This window comes from Periplaneta americana, chromosome 2 (assembly GCF_040183065.1).
Source record: "Periplaneta americana isolate PAMFEO1 chromosome 2, P.americana_PAMFEO1_priV1, whole genome shotgun sequence".
Classification (NCBI taxonomy): Eukaryota; Metazoa; Arthropoda; class Insecta; order Blattodea; family Blattidae; genus Periplaneta; species Periplaneta americana.
Window position 1 is genome coordinate 218822857 of NC_091118.1, and position 23642 is coordinate 218846498.

Here is a 23642-nt window from a genome sequence, read left to right on the forward strand (position 1 = left end):
TGTTCAATTGGATACTGTGTCAACCAATTAGTTGGTATATACTTAAATATGGGAGCAAAACTATCTTTTGCATAAAATAATTGCTGTTGTGCTTAAATCTGAAACAAGTCACACACTAAAAACCTACAAATCTTGGAAAAAAGCAAACAAGGAAGAAAGGATGCAACCAGATTTCAATGAAATGCTATGGGAACATTTTGAGATTATGCAGGTTGAATAAATTATTAGAAACGCATTTATCACGTTAGTGGCATTCAAGTTTAATAATGACGTCGAATCAATGCCTAGAGCTGCCAGGTTTTCAAAACTCCAGTTTTTCACTTGCTCGTATATGACACACAGTTTAATCATATTCATTAATGTGAGTTGAACATGTACAGTACATTTGCCAATATTTAAACTGCAGTTACTGCCATAATTTGATATACTGTAACAGATCATTTAGGAATATTTTTAAAGGGGTGAGACGTAGCTTTCAGGTGCAGTCTTTTCTTTACTTACTATTGCATACTACTAAGCAGTCTAGTTCAATAGCTGATGTGACAGTAGCGCCCAAGCGGCTAGCAAGTTAAAGCTATAAGGTCAGCACATGCTTATGAAAAGGACGTGGGTTGTTAATAATGTTTCTGAATACAGGAAATGTATGTAGTGCTGTAAATTGCAGTGACAACAAACTAAAACTTCCGAGTCTGGAGTTATTCAGATTCCCTAAAGACCAAGGGAGGTCAGAACTCATAATCGTAACCAACATTGTATTATATAAAACACTTATTGGCTATCAGTTACCTATTCGTATGTCAAAAAATAGTTTAAATATACGTGGAAAAAGATGTAGAATCGGTGTATTATCATTTTTAAAGTCATCATCATCATCATTGGCGCTACAGCCCTTGGTGGGCCTGGGCCTCCCTTAGTAATTGTCGCCATCCGTCTCTATCTTGTGTAGCAGCCTTCCAATTCTTGCACCCCAACTTCCTGGCATCCTCTTCCACTCCCATTTTTAAAGTAATACAGGTTATTTCCCTTTAGGCCTACTTGTCCATTTAACATCTTGTATTATTTTTTTTTGTTCAGGAGTAGAAAATGACTGATAAGTTTTAGATTAGATTAGATTTAATGAACAAAAGTGTCCATTACTTTTATTTGTAGGCCTACAATAATATCACATCCTATTCACTTCATTTTGAAGAGTGTATGAATGCTGTGGAATGTTACACTACGTTATTTCGCATCCCACATGCACCAACCTTGGACCTAAAAGAATGCTCACAAATTGAGCATAATGCCAATGAAAATATATGCAACTGATTTCCTACTTCTGAGGACTATGTAAGAGTAGTGCCATTAATTTCAACAGCAATGTTAGATGATATTTTCTTATGTTTATTTATTATTCCCATGTTCCTCTGATTTTGTTGTCTGAAAACATAACAAGAGAGTCCTGAGATTGGTGTTGATTTTACAGCTCCGATAAAGATACAATTTCTTTGTTAACCAAAATTAAAATTTAATCAAAATTGTGTATTCATTTGTTCGCACATATGTCACATTAACAGTAAGTGCATGTAAATGTATTGCAAACTGGGGTAAACTTACCATAAAAACCATATCACCCCTATTTGTGGCTTAAAATAATAAAAAATGCCAGTACTTAAGAAAGGATTAATTATTTTAATATATTCAGTGCATATCGCTTAAATCTTCTTCTTTATTATCAAGTATATGTCAGTGGTCGAGTTTACACCAATTTATGGTATGGAAAAAGCTCATTTCTGAGGAAATAGTGTGGAATATGGCACTTGATAATATCTGCCCGAAAAAAAAAATATTGTCCCTCCTAAGCTAAAATTGAAATGATGTCCTTGTTTTTGAGGCTACTAATATTGATTTTTCTCACAGGAAATACATACAGAGTTCAAATGATGCTTAAATACACTTAGAAATAAATTGAATTTGTCATCCAGGTTCAAAAAATTATACATTTCAAACAATGATTCGCTTGAAAGTAAGGAGCAGAAGGAATTAAGTATCTTCTCAAACTTATAACATTTCTCAGATTAACTGGTTGTAAAATTTTCAAAATCAAATTAATAAGAACCATGTATAGTTACTGTATGGCATAATAATATGAAATAAACTGCGCAAAATCATTTCTCTGATGTGTTATCATATGTAACTTGCTAGCTGCTTGAGCACTACTGTCGTGCCAGATGTCAAACGTTGGAGTTGCACAACTATATATATTAAGTGGTTTCCAAGAGCCACGTATCCGATGCCACATGCGTGAAATTCTGTTGACACTTGCAGTATACAGCGTCTACTGGTTTTTATAACAATGTCATTTGCGCCATTATAAGTAAAGATGGCTGACAACATAGATCTAACAGTTATTTCTTTGATAAAACATGAGGCAGATATAGAGGAAATTCTAATAATAATGTATCTATGTAGCCTAAATGCATTTCTCATTTTCAACATTGATGTTTTAAATAGTAACATTTTGTTACCTTTATTAACCTTTGTTTTATCCATGTTAGCCATTAAATTATACTATTATTATTTTTAATCTAGTTATTTACTATAGAAACAGCAGCGATAAGTACATTTTCTTGTGTATAAGAAATATGTTAATGTTAATTGTGTCAAAATGAACTTGTAGAAATTCAAAGAGTTGAATTATCTTATATAATTTCGTATAAAATTCGATTATTGCGACGTTTTGTTCAGTGATCTCAGGATTGATTCCGCTCAGAAACTACAGCGTGTTCATAACACGTGCTTCCACTTCATTTGTAATGTTCGCTACTATGATCATATCTCACCTTCTTTCAAGAAGTTATCATGGCTTAGGTTACATGAGAGGAGAAATCTGCACTCACTTTCTCTCTTATATCGAATTATGCACACTTCATCCCCCCTATTATTTATTCGCTCGTTTTCATACTCTCTCTCGCTATCATAATATTAATACTCGATCACAATGCTATCGCATGCTAGAAATTCCACTTCACACATCATCTCTGTATTCCTCATCTTTCACTGTTGCTACCTCTCGTCACTGGAACTCTCTGTCGCCTGAAGTCAAGGGCTGCCGAACATTGAAATCTTTCAAATCCAAGTTAGAAAATTATCTTATGACGAGTTGCCAAACTAACTTACTATTATGACAAGTGTTGTATTGCATGTTTCCACGTATTCACATTTTTTTTATGTTCTAGTGATATTTAATTTATTTTATATTTTTGTTTTCATATTTTCCGATAATGGTATATCTCTAATGTGGTAAGTTGAGCTCTATATAATCATAATTTTCCTTAATGTGTGTACTTAAAAATAATGTATTCATTGTATGCTTTGTACTGCACTATTTTATTACTACTATTATTATTATTATTATTATTACTATTATTACTACTACTACTACTATTCTTATTTTTTTATCATTATTATTATCAATAATTGTCTTTTTTTATACTTTGTATGCCTAATTTATTTTGACCTGCTGTTCATATTTTATTATGCTTTTTTCTTTCTTTCTGTATGTTATATATTATGTCTCATTTCTTCTTACTTGTTGTTTACATTTTATTATTATCTTATTCAGTTTTGTGTGTAAAGTTGTAGTGTACTTTGTAAATTTGTAGTGTTTTTGTAACGCAGTTTTTACTCCTGGTTGAGTGTTAGAGAATGGCTGGTTAGAAGATTAAATAAATCATTATTATTATTATTATAAAAGTTATTGGAATATCTGATTTAGCACAAAAATCTATGAAGAAGCAAATCCATATGAAGGTTAATACTATATATTTTATTTTAAATATTAATCATCATTATTTCTGACTACACGAAGAAATATACATTTTTAGTTTTGTGCTAAATTAAACAGCCAGGATAACCTATTAAAAATATGTAATAAGAAAGGATTATTAAGTTACAGTAAATTTACTGTAATGCCACACATTCTCTTTTAATGTCATGGTTTTATAATTATTATTTGATAAACTGTATAATATGGGATAATTCCGTACTAAATCTATCAATGTTTCGTTGCTAAACTCAGATGCCATTAGATGCCGGAACAGTTGTCGGCTATTCAAGAGATCCATGATGCAATCTTGTGCAGACTGAGTGAGCGCAGCTTTGTGGAATATTAGAGACCATCATAGAGTATTGCCCATAAGAGATGTCTTTGCATGAAAACGAAATTCTGTATCCACATTGCCTGGCAGTATATGCATGGATCTTGGAAACCACAGTTTTAGACTGTGCTACTAAGTGAAAACATATTTTTAATATATATATTTGAGTGTACACATCTCAAGAACAAAGTTATGTAGGAGAGTGGTTATTTTATTGATAGTTCCTAATATGATAATCTTTAAAATGAACAATTATACTACAGTGAAACTTCTCATTTATGGACATCGAAGGGACATACCAATCTGTTTGCATCTGGGAAGCATCCTTTATTGGGAGAGAGGCTCCCCAATCTAACAGTAAATTTATAATATGCATTGTGTCTTTCATGTTTCAAATGAAATTTATTACTGTAGTATAATTCTAAATACAGTCTACTACAGTAAATTCTTTGCAAATTTCAACTACAGTAGATAAGACTGAAAAAGGAAAATATAGTACTGTGTCAGGCAATTTTATTCTAGGTCTACAGTTCTGCAGAACTGTAATTTACAGTTTTCAACTTAACCTTTACATTTAGGAGCCATGTCTCTCGAAACAATACTGATTGAAGTGAAGAGAATAATCCTAACAACTCTATCATGTGTTGAATACAATTTCCGATTGCGGACCTTATTGTCTTCTTTCATGTTAAGGAATTCCTGTACTAAATTTTCCATTTTTGTAACACATTAGATCTTGAAATCCAAGTTCTGTCAGGAGGTAAAGCAAGCTTCAGGACTGTGAAACAGCTGTGTTCGTATCTGAGTGTGTCCATAAACGAAAGTTAAATTTATCATTATTTCTATATTATTTCAGTTGGGACATAAAAATCTATCCGTATATGAGGAGTGTCCTTAAGGAGAGGTTTCACTGTATTTCTTGTGTGATTAGTTATGTTGCAAATATATATTTTTAATGTTATTATAAAAACGATGTAATTAAAAATCACAATTTATGTAACATATTTTAAATTCTTACATCAATGTAACAGCATACATTTATTTTTTAATGTGCTTCAGTTCTGAAAGTTCGGCTTCTTAACCATTTGTTTTTGAGGCTGGTGTTGCACTATCAAAGTTCTTCGAACAAAGAATATAACAAAATTTTTTAATAAGATCTGTGATAAAAGATAGTATTTGGAGTATATTACACTATTATAAAATATTTTATCAAAGATAACCTAAATTAAGAAACGAGAATCAACAGCTCGTAAAAGATTCTCCCATCTGAAAATAGCAGGAAAGAAATGGGGATGCTCTAGAAATACTCTGAACACTACATACAAAATGTTTATACAGCCAGTGCTGATGTATCGCAGAGAAATTTTAATTACTTCATCTTTCATAAACGAAATAGAACGTATTCAAAACCAAGCTCTCATGCTCATTACTGGCGAAATCAAGACAACTCCAATAGATTCTATGAGATTCCTCACTAATATTAACAGCATCAAAATGACAATAGAAGAAAAAGCACTGATTCAATATGAAAAACTTATCAGATTACCAGGAAACAATTGGCATTCATACAGTCCTCTCTGTAGATTGAAAACTCAAAAAAGTTTCATGTCCACGATTGAAGAATTAAAACAGAAAATCAACATCCTGAATATAAAAGAAAACTTACAAACTAAACCAAACCCTTTAACTCTATTAAATATAAAGTATAATCTAAATTTAACAGAAGAAATACTGAAATCAGAAGTAAACACTGAAATAATGAAAAAATTATCTTTAGGGACAATTAATATTAGGTACCCTCCACAAAACTGGCTTCATCTATGCACCGATGGATCCTTGATCTCCAGGGAACAAGGTGCAGGTGCAAATGTTACGTGCTCTCTCTTCTCACTTTATAGATCTCTTGGTTATGGAACAACAAATTTTGATGAGAAATCATTGCAATAAGTGAAAGTCTCAGGAATCTTCTATGCCACATCAATAAATTTAGGAATGCAGTTATATTGTCAGATTCCAAAGCAGCTATTCTATCAATAGTCTCTAGACATACACCTTCATCTCAAACAGCAGAAATAACTAAAATGCTCTCCCAATTAATAACATTCAATAAAAGAATTGTATTCCAATGGATACCATCCCATTGTTGAATCCTGGGAAATGAGAATGCAGATGTTTTAGCAAAGAAGGGCAGCACTGCTACTTACAGACCTGTTACTAAATCTACGTATTACTCTGTGAAAAGATTTATTAAATCTACATACTTAGACTTCAAAAAATTTGATAACACAATCTCAAAGGAAAAAATGGAACTCTCTGCATCATAATCCACAGTTAATTCCCGATATACCACGAAAATCGTCTGTAGCTGCATTTAGATTGGCAACAGGCCATGACTGTTTGGCCAAGCATCTGCATAGAATTGGAATATATCAGTTCCCTAACTGCCCATTGTGCAATTCAGATCAAGAAATGGATTCGGAACACTTCAAAATCTGTGCTTCAGTGGCTGACCATGACAATATCTTTGAAAAATATTGGAGTGCAAGAGGTCAAATGACTTTATTGTCAAACACCTGGCATTAGAAAACAACCTCAGGATTGGTTGTGTTACTTCCTCATCTAGGATGTTTATTGTTCAAGTCACCTCCAATGAGAAAATGTGTCTTCATGATATCACTGGTTTACAATATGTATAATGCAGACCTACATAATGGATCTGTCTGAACTTAGAATTCGGAAAATAAAATAAACATAAAGAGAAGCAATTTACTAAAAACAAAATTCTGAAGATTCAGTTATGTTACGAACTTTCAAACATCTTTTCCCAGAAGTAATATTTTTGACTTAATGTATTTTGCTTGTAAACCCCCTTTCCTAACACCATTGGGATGATCTGCTCGACATGCAGTATAGCCAGGAATTCTAAAGTGAATGTGAGACATTATCTTGGTTTCTGTAGCAAGAAGTATATCAATATCATGTAAATTAAGGAAAAATAGTAGTTCATGACATTTAATGCCAATTCCTTAAAAATTCCATGTGCAAATGCATATTGTTTTATTAGCAGATATTATTAACGTTTCTGTTCACAAGGACAGGTAAAATTTGTGATAATGTAGTTATAAGAGGATGTAGCAGAGTTTTTCTAGAGAGTTATTTTATGACACTTCATCAACTGCTATGGTTATCTAGTATCTGAATAACATGAATATGATAATGAGTACAGGATCCAGTGCCAAAACTTATAGTGTCCACATTTTATTGATACCCAGCCAGTATCAAAGAAGACGCTTTGCTTTGAGAAGATAAGAGTTTGCTTATTATGATGCTCCACGACAAGGAGCGGTAACATGATTACCAATATGCATTAACATTTTAATAGATAACAACTTCACATGAAGTACAAAATACTGTTACCATATCTTGAGTTGAAATAAATATACCACTAATGGTAAGTGTAACTAGGAACGATCTTTACAGCGGAAACATGACAATGCTTAACACTGTAAATACTGATGCGTGCAAAAAAGATATATCACAACACAAAGGCTTCCGATTGGGTATTAAATGAACCCACCCACTATACCCAGCATTTGCTCTTAATTAGTTTAAGAAAAAACCTCAACAAGGTAACTTATCCCAATCAGGATTCGAATTCGGGCCTGCTTGTTTCACGGTCAAGCATGCCAACCATTACTCCATGTGGTGGAATTGTAGCAGAGCTATGAGAGAATCTACAGGGTGATCAGATAAGGTGTGGACAGCAACAGGCTTTTCACTGATGCATTCACAGCGAGGAAAGTAGGTTGACAGAGGTGATGATGCAAGCATGCAAGTGTTCATCCTAGCTCGTGTCAAGATTAGTGAGTCAGTCGACTGTATTATATGGTGTATTCTTAAGTGAAAGTGTGAATAAGTGTAAACGGCTAGGCCTACTCAGATGTTTACTACTAAACAAAATGCATATATTTATGATTCATGTGTGTTAACCTAGTCTGCCAGCTAAGTATAAAGGTGGTTTGAAATAAAATTCCCAGGTGTAAAAATTTCATCACATACAACAATCTACGAGTATAATCATAATAAATTTCAGGCAACGGGAAGTTTTCAGCCTAAGAAACAAAACAGAGTAGGGTTCTCACAGAAGAAACATCAGATGACAATGGTCAGATTGGAACATTCTCCTAGAAAATCACAAATACGAATTTCTTGTGGCTCTGTGAAAAAAGCTACTAAATTGTTAAAGTTACAGCCATATAAAATAAACTAAGACACAGACTCTTCAACCAGGTGATCCTGTATGTAGGGCGCATTTTGTGAGTGGATGCTGAATAATATTCATAATGGACTAATAGACTCAATTTAATATTTTGGCTCCACCTCCACGGTTATGTGCGTGAGAAACCTTATATATTGTATGACGAAAAATATGTAGAAAAAAATATAATTGAAAAACACATTTACAAGAAATGGACAATGACAGATAGAGCCAATATGATTTTAGTGAAAGCAACTCTGAAAATTTCATTCGTAACTTTATTCTTGGCCCTAAGAAGTTCAAACTTTATAATATTATAGCAAAGCTCCATTCACTTTATTGAAGACAGTTAAAAAATTGAACAAAACCGGGAGAATTTATCGTCATTGCTGATTATTCAGAGAAGTGCAGTTCCATTATTCAGAACACAGTACAAGGTTATCATTGGAGCAACACCTACTTATACTATACAGGGTGATTCAGACCACCCGTACCAGTCATTTATTTCGGAAACTAGTGCATGAAAATTTTCGAGACGAAAATATTTATAACTAAAGCACATGTGAACTTTCACTTGAGCTTGATTTCATCAATCAGCTCTAACAGGAAGTAGGGTCAGTGGCGTATCACTTTTAAATTTCAAATGGGAGTTGGGGTCAAATAAGGTACCATTTGATAGAGATCTTCAAAACAAACAACTTTCGTAGGAAAGGTTTTTATTAATTCCTACTCTTTCAATGAGAAAACGTACGAAAAGGCAATGGGTAATTCGGATCACTCGTAAGTCATTTATTTCAGAAACTAGTGCATGAAAATTTTCGTGACAAAAATATTTATAACTAAACTACATGTGAACTTTCACTTGAGCTTGATTTCATCAATCAACCATAACAGGAATTAGGGTCAGTGGCGTATCACTTTAAAATTTCAAATGGGAGTCGGGTCAAATAGGATACCATTTGATAGAGCTCTTCAAAACAAACAACTTTCGTAGGAAACGTTTTAATCAATTCCTACTCTCAATGAGAAAACGTACAAAAGACAATGTCGTCAATATTGAGAAATGTTACAAGACGAAAATCTAAACAAGACAATTAATGTTGGCATATTACTGAAAGGCTTGACAATTCCATTAATTTTTTATAAATTTTCAAACTATCTGCTGTTCTGAGCAGCACACACCTGTACTCTTCTTCTAACACTGTCAGTGACTCCTAATACTTCGGCGTGGTCAAGTGACTGGCAGAGTAGGAATTAATACAAACATTTCCTATGAAAGTTGTTTGTTTTGAAAAGCTCTATCAAATGGTACTCTGTTTGACCCGACTCTCATTTGAAATTTTAAAGTGTTACGCCATTGACCTACTTCCTGTTAGAGCTGATTGATGAAATCAAGTTCTAGTGAAAGTTCACATGTGATTTAATTATAAATATTTTTGTCTCGAAAATTTTCAAGCACTAGTTTCCAAAATAAATTACTGTTACGGATGGTCTGAATCACCCTGTATTACTGGAATTCAGGTGATAGTGACTTGAAATATATTTGATTGGCATTTATTTCAGAGTACTTAATTCGTGACAGTGCAACAGTTCACTTTTTCTTATTGTATCTAAAACAGACACAGAATAAAGTCCAAAAATTTATTATTTTAGTTACAAAACTGTAGGTCAATGCAAAAACAAAAAAAACTTCGTAAATATAATAAATCACGAGTACGACTTTGGAGTTCCAGCCAAATGGCATTTTTTGCAATGAGTCATGACAAAGGGTCTTGTGACAGCATAGAGTGACTAGTTGCACATGCCAGCCTACAAGAACACTGATCTCAACTCCCAGAGTTTTATGAGAGGGCAAAATCTAATGTACGGGGAATTGTGATTGCATTTACTTCTAATGAAGAACGTGAAGAAAAAACAAAGAATTTAAATTTTGAGAGATACAGTAGCCTAAGAACTGTTTCTGGAACAAGAAGTATTTATTTTGTAGTTTCCATAAAAACTTACTTCAGATCAACCAAAGTTCCCGAAGCAAGTTGAAATGAAACTTGTGACTCATACTGAGTGTCAATGCAGAGCTGCTCCCAGCAGTGATATGCAGTAGTGATGGCGGAATGCATTGTTCCCTGTCTAATGAGTTAGTTTAATTTATAACTAGCGTATTATGAAATACTCAAACATGAAATTTTCATAGTTTAACAAACATAATTGATAAGTATTTTTTTTCCATTACATTCTAAATTCTGGATTTTCAGTTATCGCATTTAAAAAAATACTTCAATTAGTTTCTCAAACTATATAATTTTCGAATCCGCTCTAAAAATAATGTTGTTGGTAAGGCTATTCATGCACTTTATAATGACAACTAATATTTATTTATGATTTGTATTATGACCATGAAAATTATTCGAAAATATGTACGTGCACTAAAATCATAGTATTTTAACTATCCCTAACATTTCATTAGCTCAAAGATACGTAATTTTGCACATAATTAATATTTTAGGTACCGGTATATAAAGTTGAATATACAAAAATGAACAAATTTGGAGTTGAATAATTTCAAGGGAAAAATTGTTCCAGAGCCAGGTATTGATTCCAGGACCTTTGGCTGAATGCACCAATTCTGTACCAACTGAGCTACCCAGGAACTTCAACCGACACCATCTCAATTTTTCCCTTTATGTCCACATAACTCGAGTGGGCTAACAAGATGCCAGAAACCCACATCGAGTGCACACAAACTCTGTGTGACTTGAATATTGTGGTTTTCTGTTAACGTACCTCCAGTAATGTATATAATATGAAAATCTAGATAGTCACACAGAGTTTGTGTGCATTCAATGTGGGTTTCTGTCATCTTGTCAGTCCACTCGAGTTATGTGGACATAAAGGGAAAAATTGAGACGGTGTCGGGTGAAGTTCCTGAGTAGCTCAGATGGTAGAGCATTGGTGCATTCAGCCAAAGGTCCCGGGATCGATACCCAGCCCTGGAACAATTTTTTCCCTTGAAATTATTCAAGGGAGCTTTATCTGAAAGCTAGATTTGAAAATTTGGAGTTTATGTTTTTCGTCATAGTACTGTTTAGCATAGAATGATCCACCTCGAACTACAAGAAGAGAATTTGCAGGGTGTTGATTCAAGTAGGTTCAGTTTATGAACAGTGTTGAGAAATCAGCTGAGTTTATAAATTCATTAATTTCTAATCGTAATGCTGCCTTCAACACTGTTGAACTTTATGAGATCATGCTCGTGAATCTTTCCTCAAGAAAATGTGGAAAAAGAGAAAGGAAAAGAAAGAGACTCCTACACATACAGGTCGCGCCAGGGATTTTGGCACATGGATTTTCCTAATGTGATCTGGAGAGCGAGTCCTCACCGCTGCAAGATCAGCTGTTATCTCTGTCGCAGTGGAATGGGTAGGACATAAGAGTAAACATGCACGCCCGAGTATTCTATTGAACTGTGCACAGTCACCTCCAAAAAGTAAACAAATATAACAGTAGTCTATATGTGTCTTTGGTATTCCTAAGAAACTTATTCGATTAATTAAAATGTGTCTCAACGAACAGCAGAGTCCGTATAGGCCAGTTTCTATCTGATGCTTTTCCAATTCACTGCGGGCTATCACTTTTACTTTTTAACTTCGCTCTAGAATATGCCATTAGGAAAATTCAGGATAACAGAGAGGGTTTGGAATTTAACGGGTTACATCAGCTTTTTGTCTATGCGGATGACGTGAATATGTTAGGAAAAACTCCACAAACGATTAGGGAAAACACGGAAATTTTACTTGAAGCAAATAAAGCGATAGGTTTGGTAGTAAATCCCGAAAAGACAAAGTATATGATTATGTCTCTTGACCAGAATATTGTACGAAATGGAAATATAATTTGTTCTATATATGTATATGGAAATATGTTAATCCTTAGTCAATAGATAAGACTGAGTTTTACTAAATACGAACATTAAGGGATGGAAAATGGGAGGCAGTAATGATCAAAATAATTATACTGATTTATTTTTTTTAACCAGCAGACGTGCAGCCTTTAAATTTAAAACAAAGATTCACTCATAAAATTGGGTTAGACTATTCATCTCATCTCTCAGAATTGTTTCTAAAATGTATAAGAAAAGTAAAAAAATTCAATTTCATGTAGGCTACTCCCTTGAAATAACTTCAGTTTTTTTTTTTTTTTTACTTCCGAGTAGAGAGGAGAGAGAAAGAAGTCGACGATTTTAAAAATTCACTAAACTATATTTAACTAGAGATGTAACATTTAAAATGAAGGTTACTCTCTACAATATTGGTTAAACATTCTTAGATTTTTTAAATACCATATCCTAAGGTACTGATGAAAAGGCAGAAGGGAGTGAGAAATCTCATGTCATCCGATCTCGATGAAAGTCGATATCTGGGGATCTTTGCGATCACAGAATACGAATAAGGTATTATTTAGTCAGACTTTGTCCCTAAAGTGAGACAAAAATGGGTGAAAAATTAAATTAGATATCTTAGGGGTTTTCGAGACGAAAATTACGAATAATATAATTTGTGCGAATTCAATATGGCAGTTTCAGTACTATGAATTATATTTAAAAAAATTAAACATCGGATATCGCACAGGTAACACATGTACAGTATTTAAGGGGGTATGCAACACCTTTTGATAGTAGGCCTATACATTTAGTAAAATCCAAAGTGTAATTTCTACATATTCTGAATAAATGTTGTGCTGGAATTTAGTATAGTCATCAGCCAATATCTCTAGATTAATAAATAACTTTTTAGAATCCATAAAATACAGTATTTATTGTGAATGGTAATTATATTTTTCAATTGGTGCAATTTGTGCAGGGAAAATTGGTTTCTCCGATATTTTGTACGATTTCGAATATTTTAAAATGCTTTCTTCTCTGTTCTATTCACAATGTGCATGTGAAGAAATTATTGCCCTTGTAATATCCATTACAATCCTATTTATTATACTCTTATATAAATCTAACTTCCGCAGCATGCAATTTTACCCAATTAACCAAATTATATTTTGATTCTTAAGAAGAATCGTAATTTTATTATCTTGAATTGTCGCACCACCAGTAGATGATCCCTAGATTATTACTGGACAGATCTTGTATACTGATCTGGTAAGGGTAGGATTTTATATATATATATATATATATATATATATATATATATATATATATATACACACACACACACACACATATGCGCAATGCAATGCTTTTTCCTTTTAATTAAGAATTAATTTAATTTAGAAAATGTAGGAGACGTATTGTAAAATCATTGCGAACGGAAGTCACTTACATTTATTAAAGGTATTCTTTGAGTAGGACTGTACCGTGGTGTGTTTCATAATAAGGATAATTGATATGAGCTGCTGTTATGAAAATATGAACGACTCAGAATGTTATCGCATCTCATTCTCGCAGCTTACACAAACAATATTGGCTCGCCTACTGGAAATGTCATCGAGGTCATCTGCCAAAATCGGTGCCTCCGACTATAACAGAAAGTTGTAAATCTATGTGATGAAGTATTAAACAAATGAATTAAAAGAAAATAAAACAAAAGGTAGTCTAACACTTTTGAGAAAGTTTCAGAATTTGTGTTTACTGTCTCCCAGGAAATACTGCACTAACTAGTTGTCCCATTTCACAGCATCGCATTATAGAATAAGGCTAGTGAAATTCCTAATGTGGAAAGAATTTTGTCATGAAATTTCGGCCTGTCCACCCAGCATTGTGAAGCTAAGATAGGTAGCAAAATCTACTTTCGAAAAGCAGCTATAATGATTGACCATACATTCTAGCTTATCAACTTTGGCCCTTCAAGGACTGTCATACCCCGGATTATTATTTATTGTTTAAAATTGAAATTAGTTCAGAGTTTTCCATGCACGAATTTTAATGACTTCATCAAAGAAAACACTTCTTTCCTAAATGAAGAATGAATGATGAATATCATTGATACTATGAATGCTTAAATCACTTAATCAGTCTAGCCTATCTGTTTGTAACTATCAGAATATTAATGTTGAGTCATTCCATTTGAAATAATCAGATTCGCCAGATTTATATTTTAAGCATATGTTTGACATGACTGTGCCAGTTATCTTGGTATCGTGTATATACTGCAATACTGATTTCCTTCTGACTTCTTGTAGGATGTCTTCATTTCTAATGGCTGAATTATAACTTTGTTTTGATAATTTAATATTAGGATATTATATATTTGACAACTAAAGAACACAAAAAGTGTCCAAGTTCCACAACCATACAGAACAACCGCATAGTTAGAATTTATATAACAGTTATATTACTGGTTGCTCTGTTTGGTTGTGAAACTTAGACTTTCACTTTGAGAGAGGAACAGAGGTTAAGGGTGTTAGAATAAGGTCCTCAGAAAAATATTTGGGGCTAAGAGGGATGAAGTTACAGGAGAATGGAGAAAGTTATATAATGCAGAACTGCATGCATTATATTCTTCACCTAACACAATTAGGAATTTTAAATCCAGACATTAGATACAGACAGGCATGTAGCACATATGTGCAAATCCAGAAATGTATATGAAGTGTTAGTTGGAAGACCTGAGGGAAAAACACCTCTGGGGAGGTCGAGACGTAGATGGGAGGATAATATTAAAATGGATTTCAGGAAGGTGAGATATGATGGTAGGGGCTGGATTAATTTTGCTCAGGACGGAGCGATGATGAGCTATGTGAGGGAGGCAATGAACCTGTGGATTCTCTGAAAGCCATTTGTAAGTAAATTATTATTATTATTATTATTATTATCTTTGAACTAATATGGCTATTATCTAGCATTTGATGACATATTTCTAATAAAATAGATAAATTTATAAAACTTTGGATACTATTAAATCAATCAGAGAAATACAAGATTACACATTTACAGAACATTAGCCAGACAGAAGTTAAAGATGGACTGTTTGGAAACAGAATGACACCAGAGTCGGCACTGTAGACATGAGATTTATATGATACACAGCAGGTTATACACAACATAATGAAACAACTCTTATTTCATATCCAGATCTTTTTTGACCACTTGGTCTAATCCCAGTCGGATAATACAATTAGTAGAAGGTTTAGCAGATAAGCCATGTAGACTCATTAAAGTCAAACTTTTATTTTCTTTGTTGAAATTTTGTCAGGAAAAAAATCACGCAGAGAAATCTCACAGGACTGTCAGCTGGAGTGATGTGTTTGAACAAATATTTAAGAATATGCAATGACTGCTTATATTGCTATGAAAGAATGCCATCAATTCTTTTAGATAATGAGTTTTCAATAATATCGAATATTAGACATACTACTTAGCTACAGAATGTATATTTACACCTCTTACAGCAACAAAAATGAGGAAATCATGTGATTGTTCAAAAATCTTTCGTTGCGCAATCAGTTTGTTACTTTTATTAATATATCCGCCTGCCATAACAGATGACCATATAGGTCCGGAAAACAATTTCAGAAAAATAGGCCTACATATATGGAACAGAGAGAAATAAGAAATATATCAATATAACAGGTAGTAATCAAGTGCAATATGCAATTTAGAAGTTTCTTCATGCCTGTTTTTGAAACATTTAGCCTTGTTACTATGTGCCATATACAAAACTCACGTCATATTTAATTCATGTAGGCCACATAGAATCAGATGACTTTGTGATGCATTTCATCTTCAGAACTTTCAACCTTGATTCTGCTAAGGTTTACATAAAAAAAAAAAAAGGATTTGCTCTCAAATAATAAAGACAGACATATTAACTTGTACTTCAAAATTTTGTATTTCTTTAGGTTTCTGAAGATTATAATATTGTTGAATACACAAATCTTAAATACTACCGCTGTAACTGTAGTAATAAAAGTACCGGTAAGCCAAAACAACTAAATTCGTGACTTTTGATGTACTGGAGTTTTTGCCGGAAATCCCAAGTAATTCGGAAGCCTGGCAACCCCAGCCATAATACAAAGATTAGAAGCAACACACCAAACACAAACAAGAATCTTACCACTCAAAACATAGATGTGGTAACTTTCCAAGAATGGACCACATCGGTAGCTCCCAGAATGGGATGTTTGTGCATGCGAAGTGGATAAAGTAGAGATGATTTCGAACTTGTCTTGGTGGAGAGTAATATTGAATTGCTTTGCCAAATCACCAACAATGGGACGTAAATCCTTCTGCCATTTGATGTTTTGAAACAGATCGGTTACACATGTGATTGTAAAAGATTCACCTTCTACAACCACTTGTTTACCTGTATACAACACTTCCGAATTGCCTAGACACAATAAAACACACAAACTACACTACACAGTTATGAAAGAGTGTGTAAAACTAGAAGTAGACAGATAAATACAGCGATACAAAACTGAATGGGAAGAATAAAAGAACTGATCACTTTAACAATTTATCTACAAACGAAAATCCGGTGATGATTATAGTAGTCATAATTCTCTTTAAGGTGTTATTCCAGTCTCTGTCCTCCATATGTACACGTTAATGCCCTCATTGCATAATTTTCAATCTTAGCTCCTACTGATTTGTATCGGAATCACTCATTACTAAATTCTTTTCTGTAGGCGTAATCTATAATATACACAATTAAAAAATTCTGTATTTGAGGCTGAATCTTATTTTGACCTTCGTCACTGTCAGATAGTTTAACAATGCATATTTTTGATGTTGGACTTTCATTTAAATTGAACTTCATTCGTAATTGTCTGCAATTGCTTAATCCTAATCCAAGTTCATGTAAAATCATGCAATATTTTATTTATTTTTTTATGGATGAAAACGAGGACATTGATGACAAAATAAAATATAATAAAGCAAGGGCAAATCTCAGGAGTAGTATTCTTGAAGCCAAAAGAACAAGCTGGCAGCAATTTGTTGGGTCCTTAAACCCAAATATTCCGCCTACAACTGTATGGAAAAGATTTAAAGCCATAGAAGGCAAGAGTTGATGAATACATCACTCACCTTAAAGATAGTAATCAAACAGGAAATGCTAAAAAGGCAGAACTCTTAAATTCACACTATGCCCAAAGGCTGACTAATAATTCATCATGGCCTAAATATATGAACAAAGAAGAACAATATCTTACAAGTAAATTTCAACTCATTTTTCATCATAATGATATAACAGACAATGCTTTTACCACAGACGAAATAAACTTGGCAATATCAGAGCTACACAATTCTGCTACAGGAGGGGATGAAATCCATAACAGCATGTTATTTAGTTCCTCTGATTAGAAGATTAACCTGGAGACTTGAAACTTTCAATCTTTTTAAGCCGAAATCAGTTTGGTTTTAGACCATCATGTGGTACAACTGAAGCTCTATTATATTTTGCTCAAGAAATTTATAAAGGTTTCACAGAAAAGAAGACCACATTAGGTGTGCTGATAGACAAACTGTCTTCACAAGAAGATATAGCTTAAAAAACTATAAACCTCACATTTATTTGAATAATCAAGAAATTCAGTACAATCCAACTCCTAAGATCCTAGTATTAATTTTTGATGAAAAACTTTTACGAAAAAAACATTTAACGAATGTTGCTTTGCAGTGTCAGATTAAGTCTCTTGAAGATCATAGCTAATAAGGAATGGGGATCAGATATCACGACAATGCGTCTATTTTATAATGCTTATATACGATCAAAATTGACCTATGGATGTGAAATATGGGGAGGAGCATCAGCAACTTCTCTACAAAAAATTGCTCTTCTTCAAAACTCAGTCTTAAGATTATGCCTAGGAGTACCAAAACCCACATCAACTGTTGCCCTAGAAATTGAATGTAATATTCAGCCAATCAGACACTATGTATTACAAAAGGATCTAAAAATACATTTAAAATTGCAAGCCTCATCCAGATTTCAGATGTTCTTCAAACTGTGTCAGATAATATCCTGTATAATTTCTATAAAATAAACAAAGAAGAAATACCAATCTATATCACAGACACACTCATTGCTAAAACTGCAGTTGTGAACGAAATTGCTCCATGGAAATGGGTGATTCCAGAACATAGCATACAAATCCCAGGAAATCATTCCAAAAATGAATCTCCATACATTCTTAACCATGGAACTACTCTGCAGCACATATAAGAATTACCTTCAAATTTATACAGCTGGATCTGTAAATCCTGATAATGGGACATCAGGAGCAGGGTATTATATACCAAAATAGGAAGAAAGTTACTTCATACTATGTTCATCCTCCTCCAGTCTTGACACTGAATTGCTAGCTATTGATGCTGCTCTTCAGTGTGTTACTCAAATTTCTGACAAATCTATTTGCATACTTACCAACTCCAACTATATTTAATATAATTAAATATGTACCAAACCTATATGCACATAGAATTATTCCAATTCAGAAACAACTAAGTAAACTAAAAGAACTCCAAAAGGAAATAACATTTCAATGGATACCTAGTCATTGTGGTATACCTGGAAATGAGAAAGTCGATAATATTGCAAAACAGGCAACACATTTGCAACCAAGACCTCTTCAAGTGATATCTCTATCCAATGTTTTTGCTTCAGTAAAGTCTCATTTTACAAACCTATGGATCAACAATTGGCTCTCTTCTAACAAAGGAAAAATTGTACAGTGTGTACAAAAGAAACCAAATGACCTGGAAATGTACAAAAACTTGCCCAGACATGTTCAAACATTTTTAACAAGAACCAGAACAGGTCACATTGTCACTCCATTGTACCTACACCGATTTCACATTTCTGATAATCCTATTTGTCTGTGGTGTAATAATCATGATGCAGATCTGGAACACATTCTTCTATACTGTCCATCCATAAACCACAAAAGAAGTAAATTAAAATCATCAGTACCAGTTGCAGAAGACATGGCCCTGCAGTATATATTGACTACACCCCAACCCTGGCAACTAGCAGCAGGAATCTATAATGAACATCAATCAAAATACCCCTCATTTCTCGTGAAAAACAAAAACTGAATAGACTACAATGGACTACAGTGGACTTTATGTTGTCAGCAAACAGCTGGATATTTTAAGAAGACTGATTGATTGCCTCTCTATCCTCCCTGTTCGACAATATTGTGCTAGCATCTGTGAGCAAAATAATTTATATTTCAATAACCATTTTTACATAAGTATTAAATTAAATTATACCAAAGATGTAACATTCCTTTATGAATTTATGAGTATTGTTATCAAATTCTATTTAATAAAATTAAAAAAAAAAAAAATTATTACAATGGACTTTCACCATCAAATGGTCCAACAGTATTCCTTCGACTTTTAAATGTAAGTGATCGTGTCAGTGATTCTACTGTCAGTTATTAAATTATATTCACTATTTTAACATTCTTCCCTGTTAACTTATTAGTAATGAAATGTTCTGAAAGTGGTTGTGCTAAGTGAAAAAAGATTAAAGAACGAGAAGAAAATGCTTTTAAAAACCCGTAATTCCAAAGTAAAGCTTATGTACACCTTTTTCAGAGATTTAGTTTTTTTGGAAAACCTGCAGACAGTACAGGAAAAAAAAAAAATCGAAGTAGGCTATTGTGAAAACTCTGCAAGTTTTTATACTTAAGGAGATCTTATTTCTTTTCAGCTGCATCTGTGAAAGTGAATATGAAAACTATGCAAGAATATGCTGGAATTCTTTCAGCATTTCACAATATGAAATTTGCTATGGGAAATTTCCTGACACTTTGTGGCCATTGCATCTGGAGAACATATGTAATATAAAATTAATAAAATATGAATTAAGAAATCGCACACCAATGTGTGTAATAAACATGAAATTTGGCGGAAATTGATTTTGACGATACAGTTCACTATCTTTCCTCCTTAAAGTGTCGAAAAATACCTGTCTAGAGACTTGCATTTAAGGAAAGTGTGTTCATGAAATGTGTGAAGTTCATCTCTGTTTTCAACATAAAATAGATGAGTTTTTGTTATTAGTATTGCTATTATTTTTGTTGCATCATTATTGTTTTCAGACGTACAATGAATCTCCTCATGTATTTCCCATTCTCTGTTTCTGAGCAGGTCAGCAATTGTCGTACAGGCTCGATGGTGTCTATTGCTACGCAGTAGGTCCCCCTTCTTACATAATCCCAGTAGGCTATGTGGTCGAAATTGTTTCAGTCTCACTGCAGTCGTGATGGCGACAATGGGTAGTACTGAAGGTTCTGCCAGGAACAGATCTCATTGCAATGACGTTGCAAGACATCTTGAAGGCAATGATGTATTCAGAGGACGAAAGACACTTTTTAGAGGTGTTCCAGAAGTTGGCTTTGGGACAAACACCTTTACCTTTACAGTCATTTCGAAGCACTTGTAACTTACTTTAAACCGTTTCACCATAAATGTGGTACACGGTAAAACACCAATTATTGCTTCTATTTTTGGGTAGTTCTCCGGAAAAGTTATACCCAAGAAGATACAATTATCTTTTGCTTACCTTGCTTCTGTGAGATGTATAGGCCTACCTATAGTAATAAACACGTGGTTTTAGCTTGCAACCAGAAATAGTATCAACATAAAAATCGTTCGATACTTACCTAGGCCTATTATTCTAATACTGGCTCCTCCAATCACTTATTAGAAATATAACACAGTACTAGGGAAACAAACAATTTCTCTAGTAATTCGCCCTGAACCTCTTGCATGTTATGGTAATTAGTAATAAGTGGGGAGTTACAACAGTGCATTAGAATATAGCCCATAATCTGAAAGAACAGTGCAGCAGCCTACAGAATGCACATTCGACACCTCAGAAAGAGCTTAGTTCCATCAGTCTTTCAGATTTTCCTGAATATAACTTAGATGCAAATAACGATTTTTTATGTTGAAAGTATATTTCTTGTTGCAAACTAAAACAGCATGATTACCACTGTACCTATAGGACTATATAGGCCTACATCTCACAGAAACCAATGAAACAAACGAAAACTGTGTCTTCTTGGGTGAAACGTTTCTGACGAATTAAGCCTACCGTAGGCCTATCTATATCTTGTCCACGGAAAACATTAGTCTAAAAAAAAAGCCAAGTGTTTTTATAAAAGAAAAGTATTTTTCCTTGAGCCTTATGTTATGGCCTAATACAAACAGCGATACTGTGCTTATTATTATCAAAGAATGTGCATAAGAAACTATTCTAAGCTATGAAAAGAGTAATCGACCTCTGCTTCACTTAAATCTACACTACCGTCAAATATAATATTACAAATGGAGTAGTGTCGTCTGTCTTAACTGAAGATGATGAACGGTTGAAAAACGACACAACCGAATTTATAAAAATGAATACAAACGTCTCGTAATCTGAATGTACAAGAAATAAATGCTGAGAAATAGGCATTACTTCTCAATGCCATATTGCCAAGTACAGAGTACTGTGACAATATTAATTCCGGATATAATTAGATTCACAAAGTAACCACTTCGCCGATTTCGAAGCAGCCTTAACCGGTTTAGCAAGTGCTTATAACTTACATCCATAAGACATTAACAACTCAATATTTCAAGACGTGAAAGATTATTATACCTACCTGCACTTGAAAATAAAATAAAGTCACATAACCTTATTTATAACATTAATAGGTCACGCTTAAATCTCAGAAGTAATGAATCTCAAATGTTTGCTTAAAATGATGGTGCACCAAAATGTTTACAGACGCGAAGTCCAAATATGTACAGCTCTCTCTTTCATAAATAAAGTAATAACCAAGACAACATATTAATACTTACCTGCTGCAATAGAAAAGATGTTTGTAAATCCTAGAAATAACACACTTAACAAAAAGCACTTTAATACAGATTCCATTTTTCTTATTGAGATAATCATGTTTTCGAATCTTTCGAAACGCTCACTCTCACACGCAAACTTAATAAACAACAACTACAAAGATACTGTTACTTCGTCCTCAAATTGGAACATATATCTATGTTGAAACCCAACCCACAATATATTAAGGCAAGTCTGCAAGATGGCGCATAAAGGTATGATTGTGAGACGATACACGAAAATAAGTAATTTTTTAACAGAGGAAATTGGGCATGCGCAAATAATCGGTTCCATTACGTCATAGTAAAATGACGTCAGATGTACTCTCACAAGACTATCTTAAAGTACACTGGTCATATCATATACTCTTTGACAGGCTGAGAGTACACTCCGAGAAACTGTAGGTGGCTCTGGAGGTGCGGATATTGATTCCATTCAAAAACGTAAAATATAAAAACATATAATATATTATTCATATTATAAGTTTATTCAATGCAAATTTAGGGCATACGGAGTTAAACAAACATATAAACACAGTCTAATATATACAGTGACGAAGCTCAATACATAGTAAATATGCATCCATAGGTAGTTGCTAACCACTAGGATCGCTACTATCGCCTCATTACAGACAATGCTAAATAGTACCAGCACAGACTATTGCTCTTATATAGCACCCTCACAACTCAATCTTCGTGACTGTATATATAAGTATGTGAATAATTCATCAATATAGCGTAAACAGTGTGTTATTCACGGCGTGAGTTGATACGAACGTTTATTTTCCCCTGATTTAAAGCCAGGACGAAAAGTTTTCACAAAGTAAATAGTAAGCGCAAGGAAGGCACACAAGAGTTATCTAAAAAAAAAAAAAAAAAGGAAGGAAGCAACTAAAGAAACATAAGTGGTCCGCACGTGCTCCGCAGGAGCGAACTCCTCGCTGCGTTAAAATCGGCAGCACTTTGAAGAGAACCGCCAGGATCGCCACCCGTCCGCCAGAAGCGAACACGAGATGGTAGCACAGTCGCTAATGCAATTCAAATGGGTATTATGACGTGACTCCTTATGTAACAACTAGATGGCAGCGTAGTAAACCTGACAAAAGTTGTTAACCTCAAAGCCTATAACCCCGACATATCTGTTACATACAAAGAGTTTGTAATACTTACCATTACAAACTCTTTGGTTACATATATGATCTAGGTCAATACTCATTATTATCTTAGCATATGGTCGATTACACTAACCTAGCGCTTGAAAGTGGAACTAAACGCTGGCGCACAGAGCTTCGTGACTATATATATTAGACTGTGGTTTATTCTATACCTGTATGTGTATGGTTTAAATGTCATCAATATAGCTCTTCAATTAAAGCAATAAGAAGAAATTGTACACAATAGG

At 33.6% G+C, this 23642-nt stretch overlaps 1 protein-coding gene across 2 annotated transcripts in view; it reads right to left on the reverse strand.

Annotated features, from left to right (window-relative positions):
• The window catches only part of Bsg (immunoglobulin domain-containing protein Bsg), a 67946-nt gene extending 45437 nt beyond the window's left edge, over window positions 1-22509 (reverse strand). Inside the window, exons 1-2 of one of the 2 annotated variants that reach the window (XM_069819610.1) lie at window positions 22205-22497; window positions 16458-16730 (exon numbers count right to left, since the gene is read on the reverse strand). In XM_069819610.1, the coding sequence (XP_069675711.1) occupies window positions 16458-16730; window positions 22205-22301 (370 nt within the window). In that variant the 5' untranslated portion in view covers window positions 22302-22497. Of the gene's footprint in view, window positions 1-16457; window positions 16731-22204 lie in introns of both variants that reach the window. The other variant, XM_069819611.1, reaches the window with a different exon arrangement.
• Between the last annotated feature and the right edge of the window lie 1133 nt (window positions 22510-23642).